This window comes from Columba livia, chromosome 17 (genome assembly GCF_036013475.1).
Source record: "Columba livia isolate bColLiv1 breed racing homer chromosome 17, bColLiv1.pat.W.v2, whole genome shotgun sequence".
Taxonomy (NCBI): domain Eukaryota; kingdom Metazoa; phylum Chordata; class Aves; order Columbiformes; family Columbidae; genus Columba; species Columba livia.
In genome coordinates, this window is record NC_088618.1 from 4568163 (window position 1) to 4587563 (window position 19401).

A 19401-nucleotide genomic window follows, 5' to 3' on the forward strand; every position below is an offset into this window, starting at 1 on the left:
AGTCTTGCATTAGCACTTGATAAGCAGGTTGTGGCACAAGTAACATCACATGTAATGAGCAATTTTGTTATAACTGTTATTTACCAGACCTGAACTAGACTGAAAAAGTGGGCTAAACCCCAGAATCACTCACCTAGGGCTCTGTGTTACATTGAGTAGGTTTCCTCTTTTGGTATTTCAAGCGTTTGTGTTTCAGCATACAGTCCAACAGAGCAAATCCCACTGAAATGGTGAAGTTTCAAAGCAAAGCTCCTTGAGTGGCGATTCCCGCAGCTTCGCGGTGCTACGGAGGCAGCGTCCTCGGATGAGGTTATCTAGATAACTCCCATCCAGCACAGCCTCTCCCTGCTCTGCCTTCACTGTTCCTGTTTTGTTCTTTCGAGAAATGTTTAAAAGGCTGAAACGTGGTGCTGTGTTGCTCAGTCTCTTTTCTTGATGGATGGCTGAGCATGGGAGGTGTTTGGGGCCCCTCTGTCCCTGTGCGTCCTGACTCAGTTTACCAGCGCAGGTCTCAGGTTAAACCTGTGCTACCGACCCCCCTGCACTGTGACCCACACAGGCCATCGCAGCTCCTAAATCCGCTGTGAAATCCCACGGGGAAGCAGCACCTTGTCCCTGCCTGTAGTTACAAGGTAAGTACCCCCGTGGGGTTGTTCTGTAGGAGCGACGGGTCTCTGGGTGGGACCACAGTGCCAAAAGACTTGGGTAAAACATTTTAAATGCACGTTGTGTAATATCAGGTTTGGGAGCCCTGTTATGTTTTGGTTTGTTTTGTTTTCTTGCAAAAAGGATTTTCGTATTTGTAGGTGCTGCTGCAGTTTCTAAATGTGTGTCTGTCCGCAAGCTGCCCTCATCTGTCCCTATAAAATGGAATGTAGGCATAAGTATATGGATGAATTTGGTATCGATTGGCAGCTGAAATGTCAGAGTATCAAGGGGAGTCCTGGGCTGTGGGTACCTGGAACGTGTCCGGGTATCCCAGCTGCGGGCTGGCTTTTAACCGAGCTGCAGGTGAATCTGCATCTAGATACCGGTCTGGGAGAAGAAAATCTCATGGCACGCATCCTTCCAGACCTTTGCATTTGTGCCTCCTAGCTTTCTGTACCGCTCCTGAAATTAGGCTGGGGCTCAGTCCAGCCCCCTCAGCTGGTTCATTCCTGCTCACCTGCGCCTACAGAGATGGGGCTGAGGGACCAAATCCCTGCTCCTGAGGCCACAAAACTGCCCCTGTTTGAAAGAGCGGGTTGTGCCACAGACCGGGAGTTGAGAGCAGCCGCGTTTCGCAGCCTCTTCAGCTTGAGGAGATAATGTGAGCTGATAACAGAACTTCCCTCCTCTCCCAGCAGGGTACGAGGCTCTCGCTGGGCGGTAGGAAAAACAAATTAGATTTAGAAATTGTTATTATTTGAGCTTAACAGCAAGGCTGAAGTCAACAGTTGGGAGCGCTTAGAGCTGATTATCTGCAGTGGTTTGGAGAGATTGCTGGGAGTGGGTCCCCTGTGCAAGTGCCACCCTGGCGGAGCTGGGGACAGTGCGGGGACCGGCTGTGGTTAAAGGCTGATTTTTGTCGCTGTCACTCTGCTTGTCCTGCTCAGAGCTGCCAGGGGGGGTAGAAGCTGCTTACAACCCGCTGCTGGGGGATCACCTGGTAAAGAGCCCTTGTCCCATTCCCCGGGCAGGGTGAGGGTTCAGTCCCAAAGGTGACGCCGGGAGGGGCTTTGTCACCACCACCAGCAGGATTTGGGCTCAAGCAGGGTGAGGGGCTGAACATCCCCCAGAGCCACCAGGCTCCTGCTTTGGGCAGGGGGCCAGCGCCGCCTCTCCCGTGGCAGCTGGTGGGGATGAGGGGCTGAGGAGGATCCCCCCGTCTGTCCCCACACAGCCCCCTCTTTCCCCTGGCACTTTCTGGGCTGTTGCAGCCGTTGGCGCAGCCGTTGCCTGGGAACAACAGCCGGATGCAAACAGGAGCAGGACTGGTGTGACGGTGAGTGGCGGGGTCCCTGGGGAACCCTCACGGTAATGGGAGGACGGAACAGTTGGGAGGGCACTGGGGGCTGGAGGGGACTCGGGAACAGCTCTGCGGTGACCCCAGTGAGACCTGTGGGGACACGGCTGTCCCCGAGCAGCTGTCCTGCCTGCCAGGACCAGAGGGAGGTTTTTCCCGGTGGCCCCTTCGTGCTCCCGTGAAAGCTTTCTGTGTACAGAGTTTTGTTGTTGGCTAAAATCCAGACCCATGAAGCCGGGGATGAACCAGCTGCTGCCCAGGAGTAGCCCTGCTGCTCATGGGGACAGTGACAAAGCCCCATTGTAGGGGAAATGTCTGTGCCTGACAAGGTGTGCAGGCAGGTGGGGAGGGAGTAACCGGGGCTGTGCTGGGATTGCTTGAATGTTACTGGAGCTGAAAAGGGGCTCTAGGACCCATTTCCCAGCTTCGCAGGTGCCTTTTCCTCCTGCTGTGCCAAAATCCAGGTCATTGTGCAGTCAAACCCCAGGGCAGGGGCAGGCGGGAGTATTTCAGAGCGTCTGGTCTGGGTGAAGATGTCCCTGCTCATTGCAGGGGCGCTGGACTAGATGACGTTTCAAGGTCCCTTCCAACCCAAACTATTCTATGATTTGGTCATCTCCATGCCCCAGCTCCCTGGCAAGAGAGTGGAGGTGAGGATGGATGAGTCAAGTGAAGTTGTACCAGAGGAGACAACTGAGGGAAGACCAGAAGTGAGCAGCGAACCCACGGGTACATCTGAGGATGGACAGACAGCTCAGATGGCCGTGCTGCCTGAGGAGGTGAGGGCAGCACCTCGGCGTGCCCTGCCCGACACGGGGTCTGTGGGCAGGTCCTGGTGGGAGCAGAGACCCCCACTCCAGGATAGGGGGGTCTCCTGGATGTGGTTTCTCCCGAGATGTCCGCGGGGAGGTGGACCGGGGATCCTGCCAGCGCGGCTTGGCAGATGCAGCATCTCTGTGTAGTCTCAGCCCAGCCATCAATATTTACTGACCATTTGAGCTGCTGGAGAGTTACGTGAGCAGGAGGGAACCCGGCCTCATCTCCGTGCTGAACAAAACGTTATCATCTTACCTCCCTCAGAAACAAACAATGTCCAAATGAGGTCTTTATCTTGCATGGGAGATTGCTACAGAAAATCAAGTATCCCTGTGGGGCCTGATGTGGGTCCCAAGGACAAAATTAAAGTGCTCAAACCAGTACCAAATGTGTCCAGGGGCTGCTGAGAGCTCTGGTTCTCCAGGACTGTTCAATATAATACATTTATTTTCAAGTTGATGAGGGGCTGAGGAAGGTGGTGGTGGGATTTTTACACTCACTTTCTGTCTGCTCGCCAGGCAGCACGGTGAGAAGTGCTGGCAACAGGGGCACAGAGGGCAGGACTAGATATGCAGGAAGAGAATAAGTGACCGATGGGGAACTTTTCCCTGGTACAAATCCATAGGCAGTTTTGGAGCAGAGGAGTATCCTGATATTGGAGCCTGCCCTGAAAGCCGTGTAGGTTGGATCTGAGATGTGCTGGGTGCATTCCCACCAGCTGTGGACCAGCCCATGAGCCAGCACACACCAAAACCTCTCTCCCTTTCCAAGGACCTCCTCACTGCTGCCTGGGAGAAGGAAGGAACACCAGATGCTGGAACAGATACGCTGCTGAGTCCCCTGTGGCCTCCTTCAGGGCTGAGGATCCCCGTCTCCCTGCCCAGCCCTGGCTATGAGGAGCAGGGAGTGCAGCAGTGGAGCGGGGACGACCATGGGCACGATGGCTCTGCCAGCTTGGTGTGGGTGGCCACACCGGGGGTGCTCTTCCAGGAGGACAAGCAAAACAAACTTCACCCCCTTGTGAGTACCAACGGGTATGGTGGCACCATGGTGGTCTGCACAGCACCTGATGCTCCTGCCCAGCTCTCTCCCATCACCCCAGGGGCATTTTGTGGCTTTTTTTTGTCCTGATCAGTAAGAGTCAGGGACTATTGCTCTGCCTCTTCCCTCAGAGCCTGTCCCGGGTGCTGGGCTACAACAGCAGCCTGGCCGTGCACAGCCTGATGGACGGGGAGGACCGGGTGATCCTGTACGTCTCCTCCCACACCGCGGTCATCCACGACGTCCTGGGGAACAGGCAGTACCACCTGCAGGTCTGGCACACAGCCCCTCACCTCCCTCCTCCTCAGTGCTTTAAATAATCACCAGGTCCAGCACCTCCGCAGTGCTTTGCTACTTCTCTTTCCCCAGGGCCACACCAATGCCATTTCTTGCCTGTGTGTGAGTGAGGACAGGCGCTGGGTTGCAACCGCCGACCAAGGGCCAGATGCTCTGATCATCGTGTGGGACTCCTTCTCTGGGTAAGCTCCTGGGAATCTCCTCTTCAGAAACCTCCTGTGTCCCATAAATCACTCAGGATTAACCCCGGTCTCAGCTGAGTGAAATAGGAGAAATGTAGGGTCAGGGTAAAGCGACAAAGGAGCCAAAACTGAACCAAGGGCTCCATCATCTTCATATCAACCACACCCCTGGGACACCGCAATGGGGCCAGGGTCCCCCAAACTAAGTGACTTTGTTTCATAGGATTCCGGTGCGGACCATCTTTGAGAGTCATCCCGGGGAGGGGGTCAGTGCTATCGCTATTTCCCGGGACGCGAAGTATTTGGCAACCGTTAGTGCTGGCACTGTGCAGGTAAATATCTCCTCTTCCATAGCTTTGTGGGATGGATCAGTGGAAGTTTTTCCCAGTGCAACCAAGGGGACGGGAGAATTTGGATGGGGAGAGCAGAAGAGAGGTGGAGCAGGTTTGTGGAGTGATGGCTTGGTTTTGCTAGGCCATTGGAAGATAGACCTGGATTTCATTAAAATGAATGTTCTGGTGTTGAGAAAGTGGATCTTAAGTTGGGATCAAAAGCTTCTGACGCTGACACACTTTCACTGATGTGACTTCTAGCATTATTTCCTGAAATGAAGCTCTCTGCTGTCAGGCCATGCTGGGTTTATCCTGCTCCTTCCTGCAGTTGTAAGGAATGGGGTTCACCTGGCCTCTCCAGGATCCCAGAAAGCCACAAATGTCCCTTGGTTTTCCCTTCTCTGCCAGAGAGTCTGTGTTTGGAAGTGGACTTTGCCCACAGAGAAACCCCTGTGCAGCACAGAGCTGAGGCCTGAGTTTGGGTATCAGGTGAGTGACGACAGATGAGGGACGCAGAGGAACGTGACTGGGCAGCCCTGTCCTCACCTGGTCCTCCCTGACATCCCCATGTCCCCATCCAGTCCGGGGATGCTGGTGGATGCTGGGGGAGATGTGAGGCAGGATCTTGTCCCATCCCTTTTGCACCCCAATGCAGTGAAGCATCTCGGGGCTGTTACTGATGCTTCTCTGCTGCCACCAGCCGTGGGATGCAGAGGGACCATGGTGGGATGTCCCCCACGCAGCCCTGGACTGGCCAAGTCTCATGGCAGGAAAGCTCTTGGTCCTCCTGGTTTGTCCCCACTCAGAGGAGGGAGAACATCTCTTGTCTTTCACAGGGAATTTGGTCTCTGTTTTCAGTTCAGTGCAGGTTGTGAAGTGGGTTTGGGATAAAACCAGATGTTTTGAATGAAATAATAAGCAGAAAGCATTGCTGAGCTTGGCATTAATGCAATTGTCACCTTTTAATTTCAGGATTTTATTATTTTTAACCCTCAAAATCCCCGTGAGTTTGTCAGCAATAGCAAAACCCAGGTGATATTTTACCTGTGGGTAAGTAGGGTCATGGGAAGTTGTTCTGGTGCCAGACATGCTCCCAGAGGGTGGGGAGGCAGCTCGGGGGCTGCACACCAGCGAGGCAGTGTGCTGGTTATCAGCTTTTGGGAGAGGAGCTGATGCAGGGAGGGTGTTTTGCACTCCCTGGGAAGTCTCGGAGTCTTTCTGCCCCAGGAACCCTGCTTGGGTCACCATGGAACTGAGGCAGTGCCCAGGTGATGGGGAGGGGACACGCTGGCACTGTAGAGCACGGCTCCAAAATGCTCATCCTGGCTGTTTTCTCCTCTTTGCCCAGGGCAATGCTGGGTTGCAGTACAGCGCACCGCTCCTGAACAGTGAGGTGAGCAAGGGGGGGACCACAGAATGTCACCCTCGTGGCTTTGACTTTCCTCCTGGCAGCAGCACTGTCCCTTCCCATCCCCTGAAGCAAAACCAGTGGCTGTGTCCCCAGCCTGTCTCCTGAAGGGACAAGCCAGGATTGCCTGAGCTGAGCTCAAGAGGGGCTCTCTATCCCAGAGATGCCCAACTGCATCTTCTCCTGGGACTCTTGCCTCTGATGGTCCTGCCATGGGACACAGAGGGAATGTCACATGGAGGGACCAAGCAGGAACGTCCCTGCTTGAGGAAGAGCCAGCGTGCAGGACAAACCCACGGTCTCGCCGCTCTCTCTGCAGACCTTTGGCACCGTGGTGGGACACTTCAGCCAGTCGGCTTTTCATTTTAACAACTTGCAAGCTCTGACGGGCACCTCGGCGGGGAAGCTGGCGGTGTGGGACACGACTGATCCCTATGGCCCCTCCAGGGAACCACAGGCCAAGCCGCACAGCAGGAAGGCCACCAAACTGGTGCCTCTGCAGAAGGACAGTCTTACCGTGCTCACCGTGTTTGAGAGGTAACAGGACAGCAGCTTTCGGTAGCCCTAGGTACAGTCCTTAGACATTTCAGCCTCACAGCTGATGTTGATGAACCACAGCCAGGTGATGCAGTTTTAAGTCACTTGGCAGTGTGCAAGGACCAGGCAAATTCAGGCAGGAAAGTGCTGCTGATTTATGAGATGTTGCTCTGGTGTTTTTTAGCAATAACTTTGGCTGAGAAAAGGAGAAAGAATGGTTGAAAACTCCTGGCAATGTGATCCCAGCTCTGCTGAGGGAGCTCGGACGTGGGGTTGCTCGTGGTCATGGAGGAGCGTGGACAAGTCTTGCTCAGCCTCCTGGCCTTTACCGGCAGAGGGAGCAGACAGCCGCCGAACGCCTTGACAGCCTTGGGGACAGGGCAGGGGACACCGCAGGTCACAGCAGAGCCTGGTGATTTATGCACAGCCCTGGACCTTCCCCCTGCACATCTGTACGAACCTCTTCTCATTCACTTGTCTAGAGAATAGGCAGAAGGGGAAGAGATTTGCTTCTGCCCAAGGATAATACCCAATAAGGATTTGGAAGTTCTCCCTCAGTGTGTGGATTAAAAGCTTTTCCTTCCTTGCAGCTGTATAGTAACAGGTGATGTGAAAGGTCGGGTTAAATTCTACGACGGGCAGCTGCAGGTCCTCACCTGCTACCGCCACGGCAAAGTGGGTCCCATTCGGTCCATCTCCTTCTCCAACACCCCTCCTGGCGCCTCCCCAGCCTGCTCCACCTCCTGCACCACCAGCAGCCAGCCCTTCATCACCAGGTGAGCCCCTGTTATAAACCCAGGTCTTCTGCGTCTGTCCTGCAGCTCGGAAGCTGGGGAGATGGTCAGCCCAACCTCTTGGGCTCCTGCTGTGGCTGGAGCAGATTTCAACCCTGTACCCAGGTTTCTGGGCAGGACAGAGGGGGAACGTGCCCCGTTGTGCCCCTTCTCTGCAGACATTCACTTTGGGTATTTACACCCCCTGCCCACCACGACAAGCAGGGGGTGTCTCCTGGGTGGCCCCTCTCTGCCCGCAGCTGCCAGGCACCTCCCAGTGGCTGCCAAAACCCAGGTGGGCTCCAGAACATCTTCAATTCTGAGCTTGATATGATGCTACAGCACAGGTGAGAGAAGTGTTAACGCAGGCATGGAGATGATCGCTGGTCCTGGGGTGTGCAGCTCCTCTGTCACATACCCAGCACACCACGCAGTGCTAATGCTGAGCTTCCAGCTCCCACTGGGCCCCTTAATCCCCCTTTAAGCCCCTCCTGTGGGTGGCTATTTCCAGTTAGACTTTATCACGGCTGGGCAAGCTAATCAGGGCAGTGGTGGTGTAGAGACACCAGTGCAGAGACTGCCCTAGCAGCGGTGGCACCGGTGCTGGGTTCCACCACATGGACTCGGGAGCGTGGGACAGCCCCAGCCTGGTCACCGGCCTCCCTCTGCGTGACATAGCTTTGTCTGAGGATTTATAGAAAGTCTGCAGGTCATATGAAGCTGTTCTGTGGCTTGATCCAGCCTGCAAACCGTATGCCTGTCACTCCTGTTAAGGCTCTCCTGGCAACATCTGTCCTTAGCCGCACATGTTTTCCACAGAGCCATATGGGACAGATTCCTCTCCAGCCCAGAGCAGCGCCCTGGGGAAGGGTTTGGTGTTCCTTGTTGGCCTCTGTTGTCCCATCCCTCCTCCCAAGTCAATGCTGCAGCTCCTGCCTGCTCTGGGCAGCACAAATGGCAGAAAACCAAAGGCGAAGCCTCGAGCCTGCTCGTCTCGCCAGGCTGGTGGGATTGGGTATGGCTGAAGAGCCCAGCTAAGGCTCTGCTGTCCTCCACTGCTGAGATGAACGGTGCAGCATCCTTCTGTGCCCAGGCAAGATGTGCATAACCCGATGGTTGTCACGGGCCAGTTCGCAAAGAGGCAGCAGTGTTCCCCTGTGATTCATCTGTTGGTGCAGCTCTCAGAGCTCTGTGGTCCTCCCTCAACCCTCTCTCGAGCCCTCCAAGCTCTCATATCTCAGGCAGACAAACGACTACATATATGTGTTCTCTAACGTGCATAATGATTCAGACATCTGCTTTCCACATCACCAGTTCTGCAGCAGGACCCTCTTCACTGTGTTACGGTGGCCGCGGCTGAGTGAGCAGACAGGCAGCTGCTCTGTCTGCGTCGGGTCTGAATCTGTCCGCTGACCTTGTCCGTGGCAGCGGGGTCAACACGGAGCCACTGGAAATGGTGGCACGGAGATGTGTGAAAGGACTATTCAGAGTATCATCAATTGCTCATTTGTCTGTCTCACACACCAGTGACTTGCAAACAGCAAAAGCCACCCAGATGTCATTCATCTTCTGGCTTGCCTACCCAAGTAGAAAATGGAATCGGCTCCAGTGTCCTCCCACGGAGATTTCCCAGGTCATGAACACAAAGTGCCATCTGCCTTGCAGGTCAAGAAGTGTTTGCGTATTGCATATCGCAAAATATAAGGGATCACTCAACTAAGTTGCCAAAAAGAGACTAATGTGTAATATAGCTTGGAGGGACATGAGCCAGCTAGTCTGATTCATCAAATTCTGTTTCTCTCACGCTAAACAGGAACTTTATCCTTTCAACCTCTGATGCAACTGTGCTTCGTGTTGCAACAGACACGACAAACTTTGAAAAAGTCATGGATGAGGCGAAGCAAGCTGTGAATGCCATCGCATGTCACCCCTGGCAGGCGCTCCTCGCTGTGGGGAGTCGCTGTGGGCTGCTGAGGGTGTGGGATTACCAGCAGACCAAGTACCTGGTCAGCAGGGTGTTCACTGAGGCCGGTATCCAGTGCTTGTGCTACGACCCTGCAGGTACCTTGGCCCCATGACCTTCCTCACGTGCCAAGCACCGGGCTTCCTGGGAGGAGCGATTGTGTCATGAGAGTTTTCTGGCATGCTTTTCAGGTTATTATCTGGCCGCTGGTTTTACTGATGGAAGCGTTCACATCCTCGATGCCATTTCCCTTCAGTCCAGCTGCAAAGAGTTCAAGTTCTCACATGGTCCCGTGACTCATATCAGCTTCTCTCATGATTCCGAGTACCTTGCAACTGCTGTAAGCTTGTTTTTTTCCTCTCGGTGATTTATGTGTGCAGCCCGTGGTGCAGCTTTCGGTGGGAATGGGAAGTGCTGGTCATCCTGCGAGGTACAGCAGAGTGAGCGGTGTGAGGGCTGTCCCTCCCTGGGGGCTTTGTGACTCTGAAATGCCTTTCCTGGCTTGAAGAGTCGCTCTGTAAAAACATCACCAGTCACAGCCGCTCCACAGACCTGCTGCTGGCAGTATCCCATTGCTAATTTTAGTGACAAGCCTCAGCTCTGCATCCATCTGTAGAGAGGGCTGGAGCAGGGATTTCCCCCTGGCTGGTGCACGGCACAGGGGGCTGCTCCCTTTGCCCAGCACAGAAGCGTTGAGGCAGCGTTGAAGCAGTTTGGCACAGAGGTGCAAAGAAAAAGATTCTCCCTTCATGCACGAATGCCAGGGCACAGCAGTGGGAAGCATCTTCCTTGTGATTTCTGGGGAGTCAGTGAACTCGGTTTACGTGAGAGCCCGGTGGGCAATGCCCTGCAGCCAGGCTGAGCACCGCTGCGGTGCTGCCCAAATCTGTCTGACCCGGTGCTTTACCCTGGCTGGGACTCTACCCCTCATGCTGGGACTCACAAAGCTGAAAGGGCCGAGCTGAGCCTGGAGGAGACATGCAGAACTGGCTGCTGCTGGCCAGGGGAACGCATGCATGGGATTGTGGCTCATTGATGGTTGTGCTTTTGTTCCAGGATGAGAAATACGCAGTGACTGTTTACAAGAGAGTCCTGCAAAATGGGAGCAGGTGCTGGCAACACCTCGCAGGGATGCACTCCCACTACAAACCCATCCGGAGCATCCTCTTTGGGGTCCAGTTAGACAGCCACAAGCCCAGGCTCCTGAGCCTCGGGGAGGACCGGCAGCTGGTGAGTCTGTGAAAGTCTGAAGGGCAGCAAAGCTTGTGGTTAAGGTGGGAGGCTGGACAGGAGCATTAAGGGAGACTCAGTCTTTGGTTCTGCAGCTCCCAACCTCTCCCCACCAGGGCCATCGCAGGGAATTGTTCCTCAGCTTTGTCTCAGGGCAGATCTGCCCAGGGAACAGGGCTGAGACTCAGTTACTGGCCTGGCTGCACAGGAGATGCTGGATCCAGTTAATCCACGGGGCTCAGGGCAGACCACAGGGGAGTTTCTGTGTTTCCGTGTCTTCCCTCCAGGTTGAATATGACCTGAACAGCAGCAGCAAGGACCACCTGGTAGTCTTGCACAGGGACCGGCTAGAGCAGTTTGCTGTGCCTCTGTGCTTGGCCTGGTACCCACAGCTCAGCACCGAGTCCTTTATTCTCACTGCCAACAACCACTACAAAATGAAGCTCTATAACACAACAACCAAAATGTGCAGGTAGAGGAGAGATTCTGTCCTACCACTTCACGGGAGCCCCATCCTGACTGTGTTCTCCTCTGTCCACCCCATTCCCACCCATGAGCATGTGTTTGCCCATCTGTGATGCAGATCTTGGGGTGACTGTAGAGCCCCCAGGTTGCTCCATCCTTGTGTCCACTCTGCTGTTCACTAATGTGTCATATAGTAAGGCTGTGGCTGCAGGTGGGTCTTGGTCTGCCTGGTACGTTGTACTTGAGACTCAGCAGTTGGACACCAGATAAAGAGACAGGAGCCCACATGAGCAAAGCACAGGGACCAAATGATCTCTGAGCACTAAATTCCTCTCTTAGCCCCAGTGTGGTCTCTTCTACCCAGGGACCCCATCCTGTTCTGTCCTCTCTCTCTCCAGTGGTACAAAGCCTTTGCACCCACCACACCTCCCCATATCTAGCCATCCTCATGCACAGTAACCTTTCAAAGAAGTAAACTGTTTTGTGAGCCCTAGAATGGATTAAAATGTTGTTTGCCTTTAGAAAGACCCTTTTGGGACCAACCTATGGCTCCCCATTGGAGAAGATACAAATCCTCCCAACAACAAACACTATGGATCCCCAGAAACACTATCTGGCGTACATTACAAAAGACAAGGTATGGAGCTCCACCTGCCCCAGTTGTACAAGAGGCCCCACTTGTAGAGGTGGTGGTCCCTGGGGGAATTTCACTGCAGACAAAACCATACGTAGGCTGGTCCTGCCTGAGAGCTGAACCCAGCCCTCCAGGCTCCCTCTTTCCTTACAGGTGGGCTTGCAGATCTTGCCTGTCGATGGCAACCCCCACAAGTCCTCAGCTTTCCTTTGCCACCCAGATGGTGTCTCTGACCTCGCTACCTCCTTCGATGGACACTACATCTTTACAGCAGGAGGGAACGACTGCACTGTTATGAAATGGGAGGTCAACCTAAAGTGAGTACCGCAGGAAGGAGAAAGGGGTCTTGTTACAGTTTTCCACAGCTGCTTGGCCAACACAGCTGAAGCAAATGTTCCCCAACATTTACGGTGAGAATGGGGATTTTGTCCTAAAAGGTCTTTGTTTGTGTCCAGAGGAGTTAAAGCCAGGTCTCACAGATATTTCTGTGCTTATCCCAGTGTATATGGTGCTGCTGCATCGATGGGGTAACACAGGAGGATGCTGTGCAGGGTGCGTTTCTTTGCAGGGTTCTCTTGAACATGGATAACTTTGGAGCTTTGCTCCCCTCCACATGATGTAACCATGTAGTTCACTGAGGGGATTAAACCAGTAGAACTTGCAGGTGCTGGCCATACAACCTATAAATACTCCAGTTTGGGAAAAAGTGCCCAAATGGTAAGAAGATGAGTGGAGGATTTTCTGGCCCTTATGAGGTCCTGGCTGGTGTGATGGAGGGGTTTCAGGGGACCGGAGGAGCAGCACTGGCTGCAGGAGGTGCATACGGGGCTGCTGCTGATGCAGAAGTGTCTGCTTTCCAATTGGGACAGGCCAGCCTTGGCCAGGAAATCCCCCCTGCATTTGAAGACTGGATTTAGGACAAGCCACCTTAATCCTATAAAGCTTTGCTTACAGGAGTAAATGGACTGCACTAAATGGGGTGGCTGGAGGAGCAAAGGCTGCTTTTGCAAACGAGGATTTCCAGGCTCTGGCCCAGAGCGTCAGTGATAAACCCTGCCAGGTTCTTTCCGCCTTTCTCTGGAAGCGTGCGATCTCCTCCTGCCAGCTCCCCGGGGCAGCGGTGCCAGACGCGTGCTCCACATCAGGCGGGTAACGCGGCAAAGGCAGGATTTATATTTCCATTTCTTTGCATGCCAAGGAGCGAAGCCGCTCATTGCCGTGCATGCACAGGGCAGAGGGCTCTCCCGTTGTGAGCGTGGCTGCAGATGCCCGGCAGACACGCGTGTACATGGGAACGGAGCAGGCAGCTGCAAATGAGCCGAAAACTGCAGGGCTGGCCTGGAGCAACTTCACACTTAGACTGGAAAGTGCGCTTAGCCCATGTTGGAACTAGAAAAGATGGATAGCTTGGCATAGTCTCTGCTGGTCTGTGGCTGGATTTTGTTTTTATCCTGCGTGTCACCTTACTGTCTGGCACAGAAAGCGTCTCTTGGTTTCTGGCTCATCTTTAGTCCTTGCTCCTATTCTTGCTCCTATTAATTTGAAGCGCACTGAACCTGTGAAACACTGTTGCCCCTCATGTTCCTAGGACAAAGTCTTTGTGGTTAAGACACATGCTGGTCCTGCCTAAAACATTTCTTGTACATACTGCTTGCTCAGAATAAACCCAAACGGGGCTGAGCCAGCTCACCTTCATGTGCCAGAACAAAGGAAACCTGGGTGGGAAAGCAAGGGGTTTATTTGTTTTCTTTTCCACTTTGTGTGGCTTAAGCAGTCGGGGGTCAGAATAAGCGACATTTTAAGGAAGGCAATAAAATATAAATGATCCTTCTTTATAATGGTTGGCCAGGGTCCAGGCAACATTGAATTTCTATGTAATTTGTTTTCAGAGCGAAGCCCTTGATGAGCTAATTATCATTTTATTGCTGCTTCTGGCATCTTGTGCATCTCCGCTGTGTTTAATAACCAAATAACTTAATTATGAAAAAAGCATGAAGCTTGCAAAAAACCCCAGTGGAAGCAGCCCTACAGAGGTGTACGTGGAAGCTGCAGCCTTGCTGCCGGGCGCGGGGTATTATGTGGCAACGCTACGCCACGATTGCGCTACCAGGCTTGGTTTCCTTTTTCATCTGCACAAGCCAAATGGATTCTTTTGGCTCCAACTGCCTATGAAATGGAAACAAAGAGGTGGCACTGAGATGCTTTCAGTTTAATGTAGATTGCACCTGCGACAGTCACCAGCTACAGCAGAGGAAGGAAGCGTAATGGATTGCGCTGAGTTATTGGGGAAGAATGTATGAGATCAAGGAACAGGGAGCTTGGGTTTGTGTGGTTTGTTGCAAACACCAAGCCCCAGCCCTCTCTGCATGTTCAAAATGCTGATCTAGCTAATTCATCTCCCTCAATGTCTCTATAAGGAAGCAGAAAAGCTAAATGCCAGACACCAAGCTCAAGTCCATGGAAAAGCTCCTGGCTCCCAGCCCTGTGCTCATTCCACTAAACAAGAGGACCATTCAGTAATAATTAATTCCCACATTGTGCTATTGTATGTAAAACCTGGGTATGAAATACACGGTAGAAATGCAGGCTGATGATAAAATAGTACATGGTTCAAGGTGATGCTTTTATTTCCTGAATTCTGAGGCCAGGGGATTTTATTTATTTATTGACAGTGTCTGTAGGCAATGACTAGAAAGGGAAATGTAAAATCTCTCCTCACATGAACCCTTCCTGTACCTTCTTTTCGCTGCTTCTGCCAGTGCCTTGGATGCTGCTGCTTCCCTGGGCGGAGAGAACTTGATCCCATTCTACAACCTACTGGATGGTGGCAGAGGCGGCGAATTCTTCAGGGTAATTATGCTCACCATGAATGCTGACTGGCAACATCTGGTTGGAGTTTAAGATTCATTTATACAGGCCTGACATTTCTTTATCTTTTGTCCATCTCACCGTTAACAGCAAACTCATTGATATGCCTGTTAGTAAATCTTAAAAGGAGCCTTATTTTCTGTGCCTGTTGGTATCTGAACTTTAAAGTATCTTGTTTGAATCCCTTACAGGAACTGGAAGATTATTTTTACTATGTGCAGCTGCGTGGCCATGGCATTGATTCGCTGGAGACCAGACAGGTGTCAACGCATATTCCCTTGGAGGAAATTCCTTCCATAATGAGAGCAATGGGATTTTATCCATCAGAGGAAAAGGTTGGTCAGTTGCTTTTATTATGGTTATTTAAAAAAATAACAAAAACAAAGAGGGAGGATGATTACGTTTACCAAGTGTCCCGATGGCCAGATTATGACTGCTGTTACGCTGGATGGCTCCAAACTATATTTGCTGGCTTTCAATGCGTTTAACCTGGACTGCACCAATATAGTAGTGGTCAGAATCTGGCAGCAAGTTCCTCAAAAAGCCATGATTTCTCTCTGGAGAGCTGGGAAACCACCAGACAGGCTAAGCAAACCTGGAGGTTGATGGTTCAGAAGTGTTGAACAAAAGATGACCAAATCAAAATGGAAACAGCATTTCAGGCATGGAAACAGAAGCGCTAAGGTGCTGTGAAACCAGGCAACCTACAAGCTGCTTCTCGGAGCAGGCAGGGCAGTATTAAAAATACAGAAAGAAAGTTCCTCTCACTCTGGAGTGTTTTAATAAAGGAAAAGCAGGAAGGAGGAAAGGCAGCTTGGGCTGACAAGCAAAGCTGTTGGGAATTGACATTTTTCTTTTGTAGTTCAGTGGGGCCGATACAAAACCTAATGCCAGATCAGCCAGAGCTGAGTGAAAATGACTGTTCTTGCCTGGCGTGACATGCGCTACAGGAAAAATCTACAGCTGAGATTTCCCTCTTCCCTGGGCTTCATTCAGTGGAAAAACTTGTGACACAAGGACAAAGGCCCAAGGCTGAATGCAAAGATCTCCCCGGGGAGATCTTGCATCAGCTTCCCTTCCCGGAGAGTCGCAGCCTCGGTACGTGTTGGCACGGGGAATTCTCCCAGCGTTTCTCTGCTGCCCGTGCATCTGCAGAGGGGCTGCCGCTTGGAGCACGAGTGCAATGAAGGCGCCGAGCAGATCCTGCCTGTCGGACACTCATCTGCACAGCTGCCAGCAGGGCTGACTCACAGCTCTGGACTTCAGGAAAACCACTGGTATCCAGCATGGCCAGCGCTTGCCCGTTTGCTTGAGAGAGGAGCGATCCAGCTGTGCGGGATGTTGGCCTGTCCAAGCAAATTTCAGATTGGTCTTGGGCAGAGGCAGAACTGTACCAGACATAGGTCGGACTGGGATGGGGGGAAAGATTGTGCATGTGGATACACTGTGTGCAGCCTGGTTATGTCGGGACTTTCATACGTGTGCTTTTGTAATGGGGTGGTATGTTTGTGGTTTGCCTGCCCACTGTCCCCAGAGTGGAGACACAGCTGTGGCAAAGGCACCGGTAACAGCTGCAAAGTCCCCAAGTGCCTGTCATAATACAGGAAATCCAAAATTACTACATCTGTTACCCCCATCTTTACCTAATATTGTCACAACAAGTGCGTAACCGTTAGCCGTGTCCATCCTCAGCTGCTGAGCGCTGGCTCGTTACTGGGACATGGTCACAACACCTGTGGTACCAACATGTGCACAATTACGGTACATTCACAGTCATGAGACTGGAAACCGGGTAGATGCTCTTCAAAAAGAAAACACGTAACGATCTGTCTCACCTTCACCTTTAGATTGAAGAAATGATAAATGAAGTAAAATTCAGCGAGTATGTGGATACAGGAGAACAAGTGACAAAAATCAGTTTAGAGGATTTTATCAAACTTTATATAAATCATCGACCTGCGTTTGGCTTGTCAATGAAAAAAATACAACGAGCGTTTCAGGTTCTTGGTTATGATAATGAGAATGGAGACAAAGTTATTGACAGAGGAGTCTTACTGTCACTGCTTCTGTGCACAGGTGAGTTATTTCTTTTCTAATATTAGCTTTATGCTTGCTACTTCTGCCTTCAATTTCAGAACGTATTCACTGCAGCAAAAAATTAATCTGGAACTATAGCTTGGTAACCAGGGCAGGCATGTGGAGCCACCTGTCTTAAAATTTTAAATTGAATAATCACATCTAACGTCTCAGCTGCACTTCTTTTACTGCTCTGGGAATCTCTGCTGGCCTGAACTACCTTTTCTGTGAAATGATGAGTATGGATCTTGGCAAATTGTATCCTTCTTCCAGTATACTCTTATTGAAGTCATTGTTCTCTCTTCCAGTCACACGGTCTCCAGAAAAGTAGTATTAAAAATGAAAAAGAGGAGAAAAAGAAGGAAGGGATGAAATTGGTCAGCCCTGGACTGAATCTGTGTGGGAAAGACTGAAAAGAAGGGGAGGATTTAGCTCAGGTGAATTAGAGGGAACTCTGTAAAGACATGTATAAATACACTTATGGCTAATGCCACAGAGAGGGAAATAATAAAATTCTATTGTCTTGCTCCTGTTGTAAAAGTAAAGAGTGTTTAGTACAGCTAAGCATTAAAATAGGTAAAGCAAAATGCTGTTTACCTCCTGGTAAATGCTGGTGAAACTCCTTGCCACAAAGATTCTTGGAAACCAAGGATTCAAGCAGCGTGAGAAAGGTTAGTTATTTAGACGGATGGTGTGAACATCCATAAATAGATACATTAGATAGAACACTTTCATAACAGATCTATAACCTTATGCTTCAGGGCATGAGCCAAACACGAACTGGGAACAAGTGCTGTGGTTATTCCAGGATACAAGATCAGGACTTTCCTGCGCCTTCCTCTTCCCTCTCTGTGTGGGAACAGCCACGGACATGGGGTGACATGGACTGTGGTCTGTTGTGTGCTGGGAATTCCTCAGTGGGAGTAGAAACTCAAGCCCCTGCAAGTGCAATGTAGCATAAAGAGATGTCTGTGTGAGAACTTCTCCCCTTAATAAATATTTTTGCCCAAAATGCAAGAAAATTTTCATTAGAATCAACATTTTCCTGTGTTGGGATCATGTGTTTCAATTGGCGAAGTGTATCTATCTCAGAGAAGCTGAATTATCTTTCTAACTGTCCTGTGTTGTTTGTACACTGTTCTTTGAGTTGCCTTCTAGTTTTCGTGCTAATGACACCGTAACCCAAGAGGCTGATTTTGCTTTGTTGTGCACAGGAGAACATATGACAGAGGATGAGCTGGCACAGTGTCTGATCACCCTGCTGGGCAACCGTCCTGGGGGAGGAGGATCTGAGCCAGACACCCCCGATCTCGCAGGTACAGCTTCAGCATTCCACGCAGCACAGAAGCAAGATCGCTTCAGTTCCCAAACAGGATAGTTTAAATTGCAAACCCATTACTCTGTTAGGTCAAGAGCTGTCAAAAATGCTGAGACAGGACTGCAAAACTAGTCATAGAGCTACAGATGTACCTTCATCCATGCAGCGATTGCATGGGTGTATCTGAAAATAAATGGACAATGAAATATAACTGGAACTTGACAAGTTTCCACTGGTTTATCTGTTGTGTTGCAACTGAAATTAGAATTGCACAGTGGAAGTTTTACACACCACAGTCCACAGGCAAAAAGGAATCCTACAACATATAAATGACAGCGTCGATTCCATCTAGACAGCAATGCCCATTGTCAGGGAGCCGTTGATAACTACTCTGTCTACAATTTGCATCCCAGTCTGCACTGGCGCAGAACAGCAAATTACAGCACTGATATTGGCCAAGTGGTGCTGCCCATTGTGACTGGAACTGTTGGGAAGCACCACATTTTTGGACAATTCATGTCCCAATCCACAGCAGTCAAGAACAGCACCTGGTTAGCGCTGTTGGCAATGGGCTGCAACACAAATGCAACAAGTATTAAGTAAACAAATAACTTTTCATTATTACTTCATACATCTTTAAAAGCATTTCATCCACTTACTGCTGCTTATAAACCTGACTGGTCTGGAAAGCCATTTTTACATTGCTAGTGTGTGTGTTGTTACTGTTCTCCAGGTGCACCTGCTTTGATTGAAGAAGAAATTCCAGCAGAAATCACAGCAGAGATATTCACTGCTGACATTCTTGGCTTACCTATTGCTGAACCAGAAAGAAAAAGAACAGAAAAAAAAGATGGATCTTTGATCTATGAAGACTCAGAATCATAGCTGCCACAAAGTTTTCTACTTATTCCTACTTTCTGGGCTCTTCTCTTCAAATATCTTCAAAAAAATTATTTTGTGTTTATTAAAAAGTAAAGCTCACATAGTTTTGTATTAATTGATCTCTAGAAAAAGCTCCCAGTTTAGCACATGGTACAAACCTATGGGATCAAGCCTGTGCAGAGAAACACTGGGGTGGCTGTAAAAAGCGAAGCAGTAGTTCCTAGAATTCATTTCAGGTGGGTTTATGCCAAATGCAGTCTACTTTTATTAAGATGGTATTTATTTGTGAAACTTGACAGCAAAATAGCAATGTAAACATATTGATTAAATAAATTTATGAATGTAGTGTACAAAATGCTTGGACAAGTTAGAATGGATTTGTAATTACAAATCCAATGGACCACAATAAGGAAAGGAATGCTGTGATATACATTAAAACCAGGTTTCCATTGTGGCCTTTAAACTTTTATTCTCTGACAGCAGTAGTTCCAATTAGTAGTGTAATACCAGTGGGACGGCATCTCACTGTGTTTGTATAAACAGCGTAATGAGGCTGATGTAAGTTGCCGTAGAA

The 19401-nt window shown here is 50.7% G+C and overlaps 1 protein-coding gene across 2 annotated transcripts; it reads left to right on the forward strand.

The window, feature by feature from the left end:
- The first annotated feature begins 1646 nt into the window (after positions 1-1646).
- Positions 1647-18926, forward strand: CFAP251 (cilia and flagella associated protein 251). Of its 2 annotated transcripts, XM_021285692.2 has the most exons (22): positions 1653-1984; positions 2635-2784; positions 3593-3841; positions 3994-4134; positions 4232-4341; positions 4565-4673; positions 5082-5162; positions 5646-5723; positions 6022-6066; positions 6401-6618; positions 7209-7394; positions 9205-9452; positions 9546-9694; positions 10411-10584; positions 10872-11056; positions 11572-11686; positions 11837-12000; positions 14443-14533; positions 14743-14886; positions 16399-16627; positions 17842-17943; positions 18679-18926. In XM_021285692.2, exons 2-22 carry the CDS (start codon positions 2662-2664, stop codon positions 18828-18830), a joined length of 3093 nt encoding a protein of 1030 aa, XP_021141367.2. In that variant the 5' UTR covers positions 1653-1984; positions 2635-2661; the 3' UTR covers positions 18831-18926. The 2 variants fall into 2 exon arrangements, with proteins under 2 accessions (XP_064889001.1, XP_021141367.2); XM_065032929.1 differs by lacking the exons at positions 16399-16627; positions 17842-17943; positions 18679-18926 and adding an exon at positions 15414-16282 and having other exon boundaries at positions 1647-1984.
- The last annotated feature ends 475 nt before the right edge of the window (positions 18927-19401 follow it).

Coding starts and splice junctions, on each gene's coding strand:
- CFAP251 (XM_021285692.2), top strand. CDS start 2,662: ATGGATGAGTCAAGTGAAGTTGTACCAGAGGAGACAACTGAGGGAAGA. Junction 6,619..7,208: donor GTGCTCACCGTGTTTGAGAG/GTAACAGGACAG, acceptor CCTTCCTTGCAG/CTGTATAGTAACAGGTGATG. Junction 16,628..17,841: donor GTCACTGCTTCTGTGCACAG/GTGAGTTATTTC, acceptor TGTTGTGCACAG/GAGAACATATGACAGAGGAT.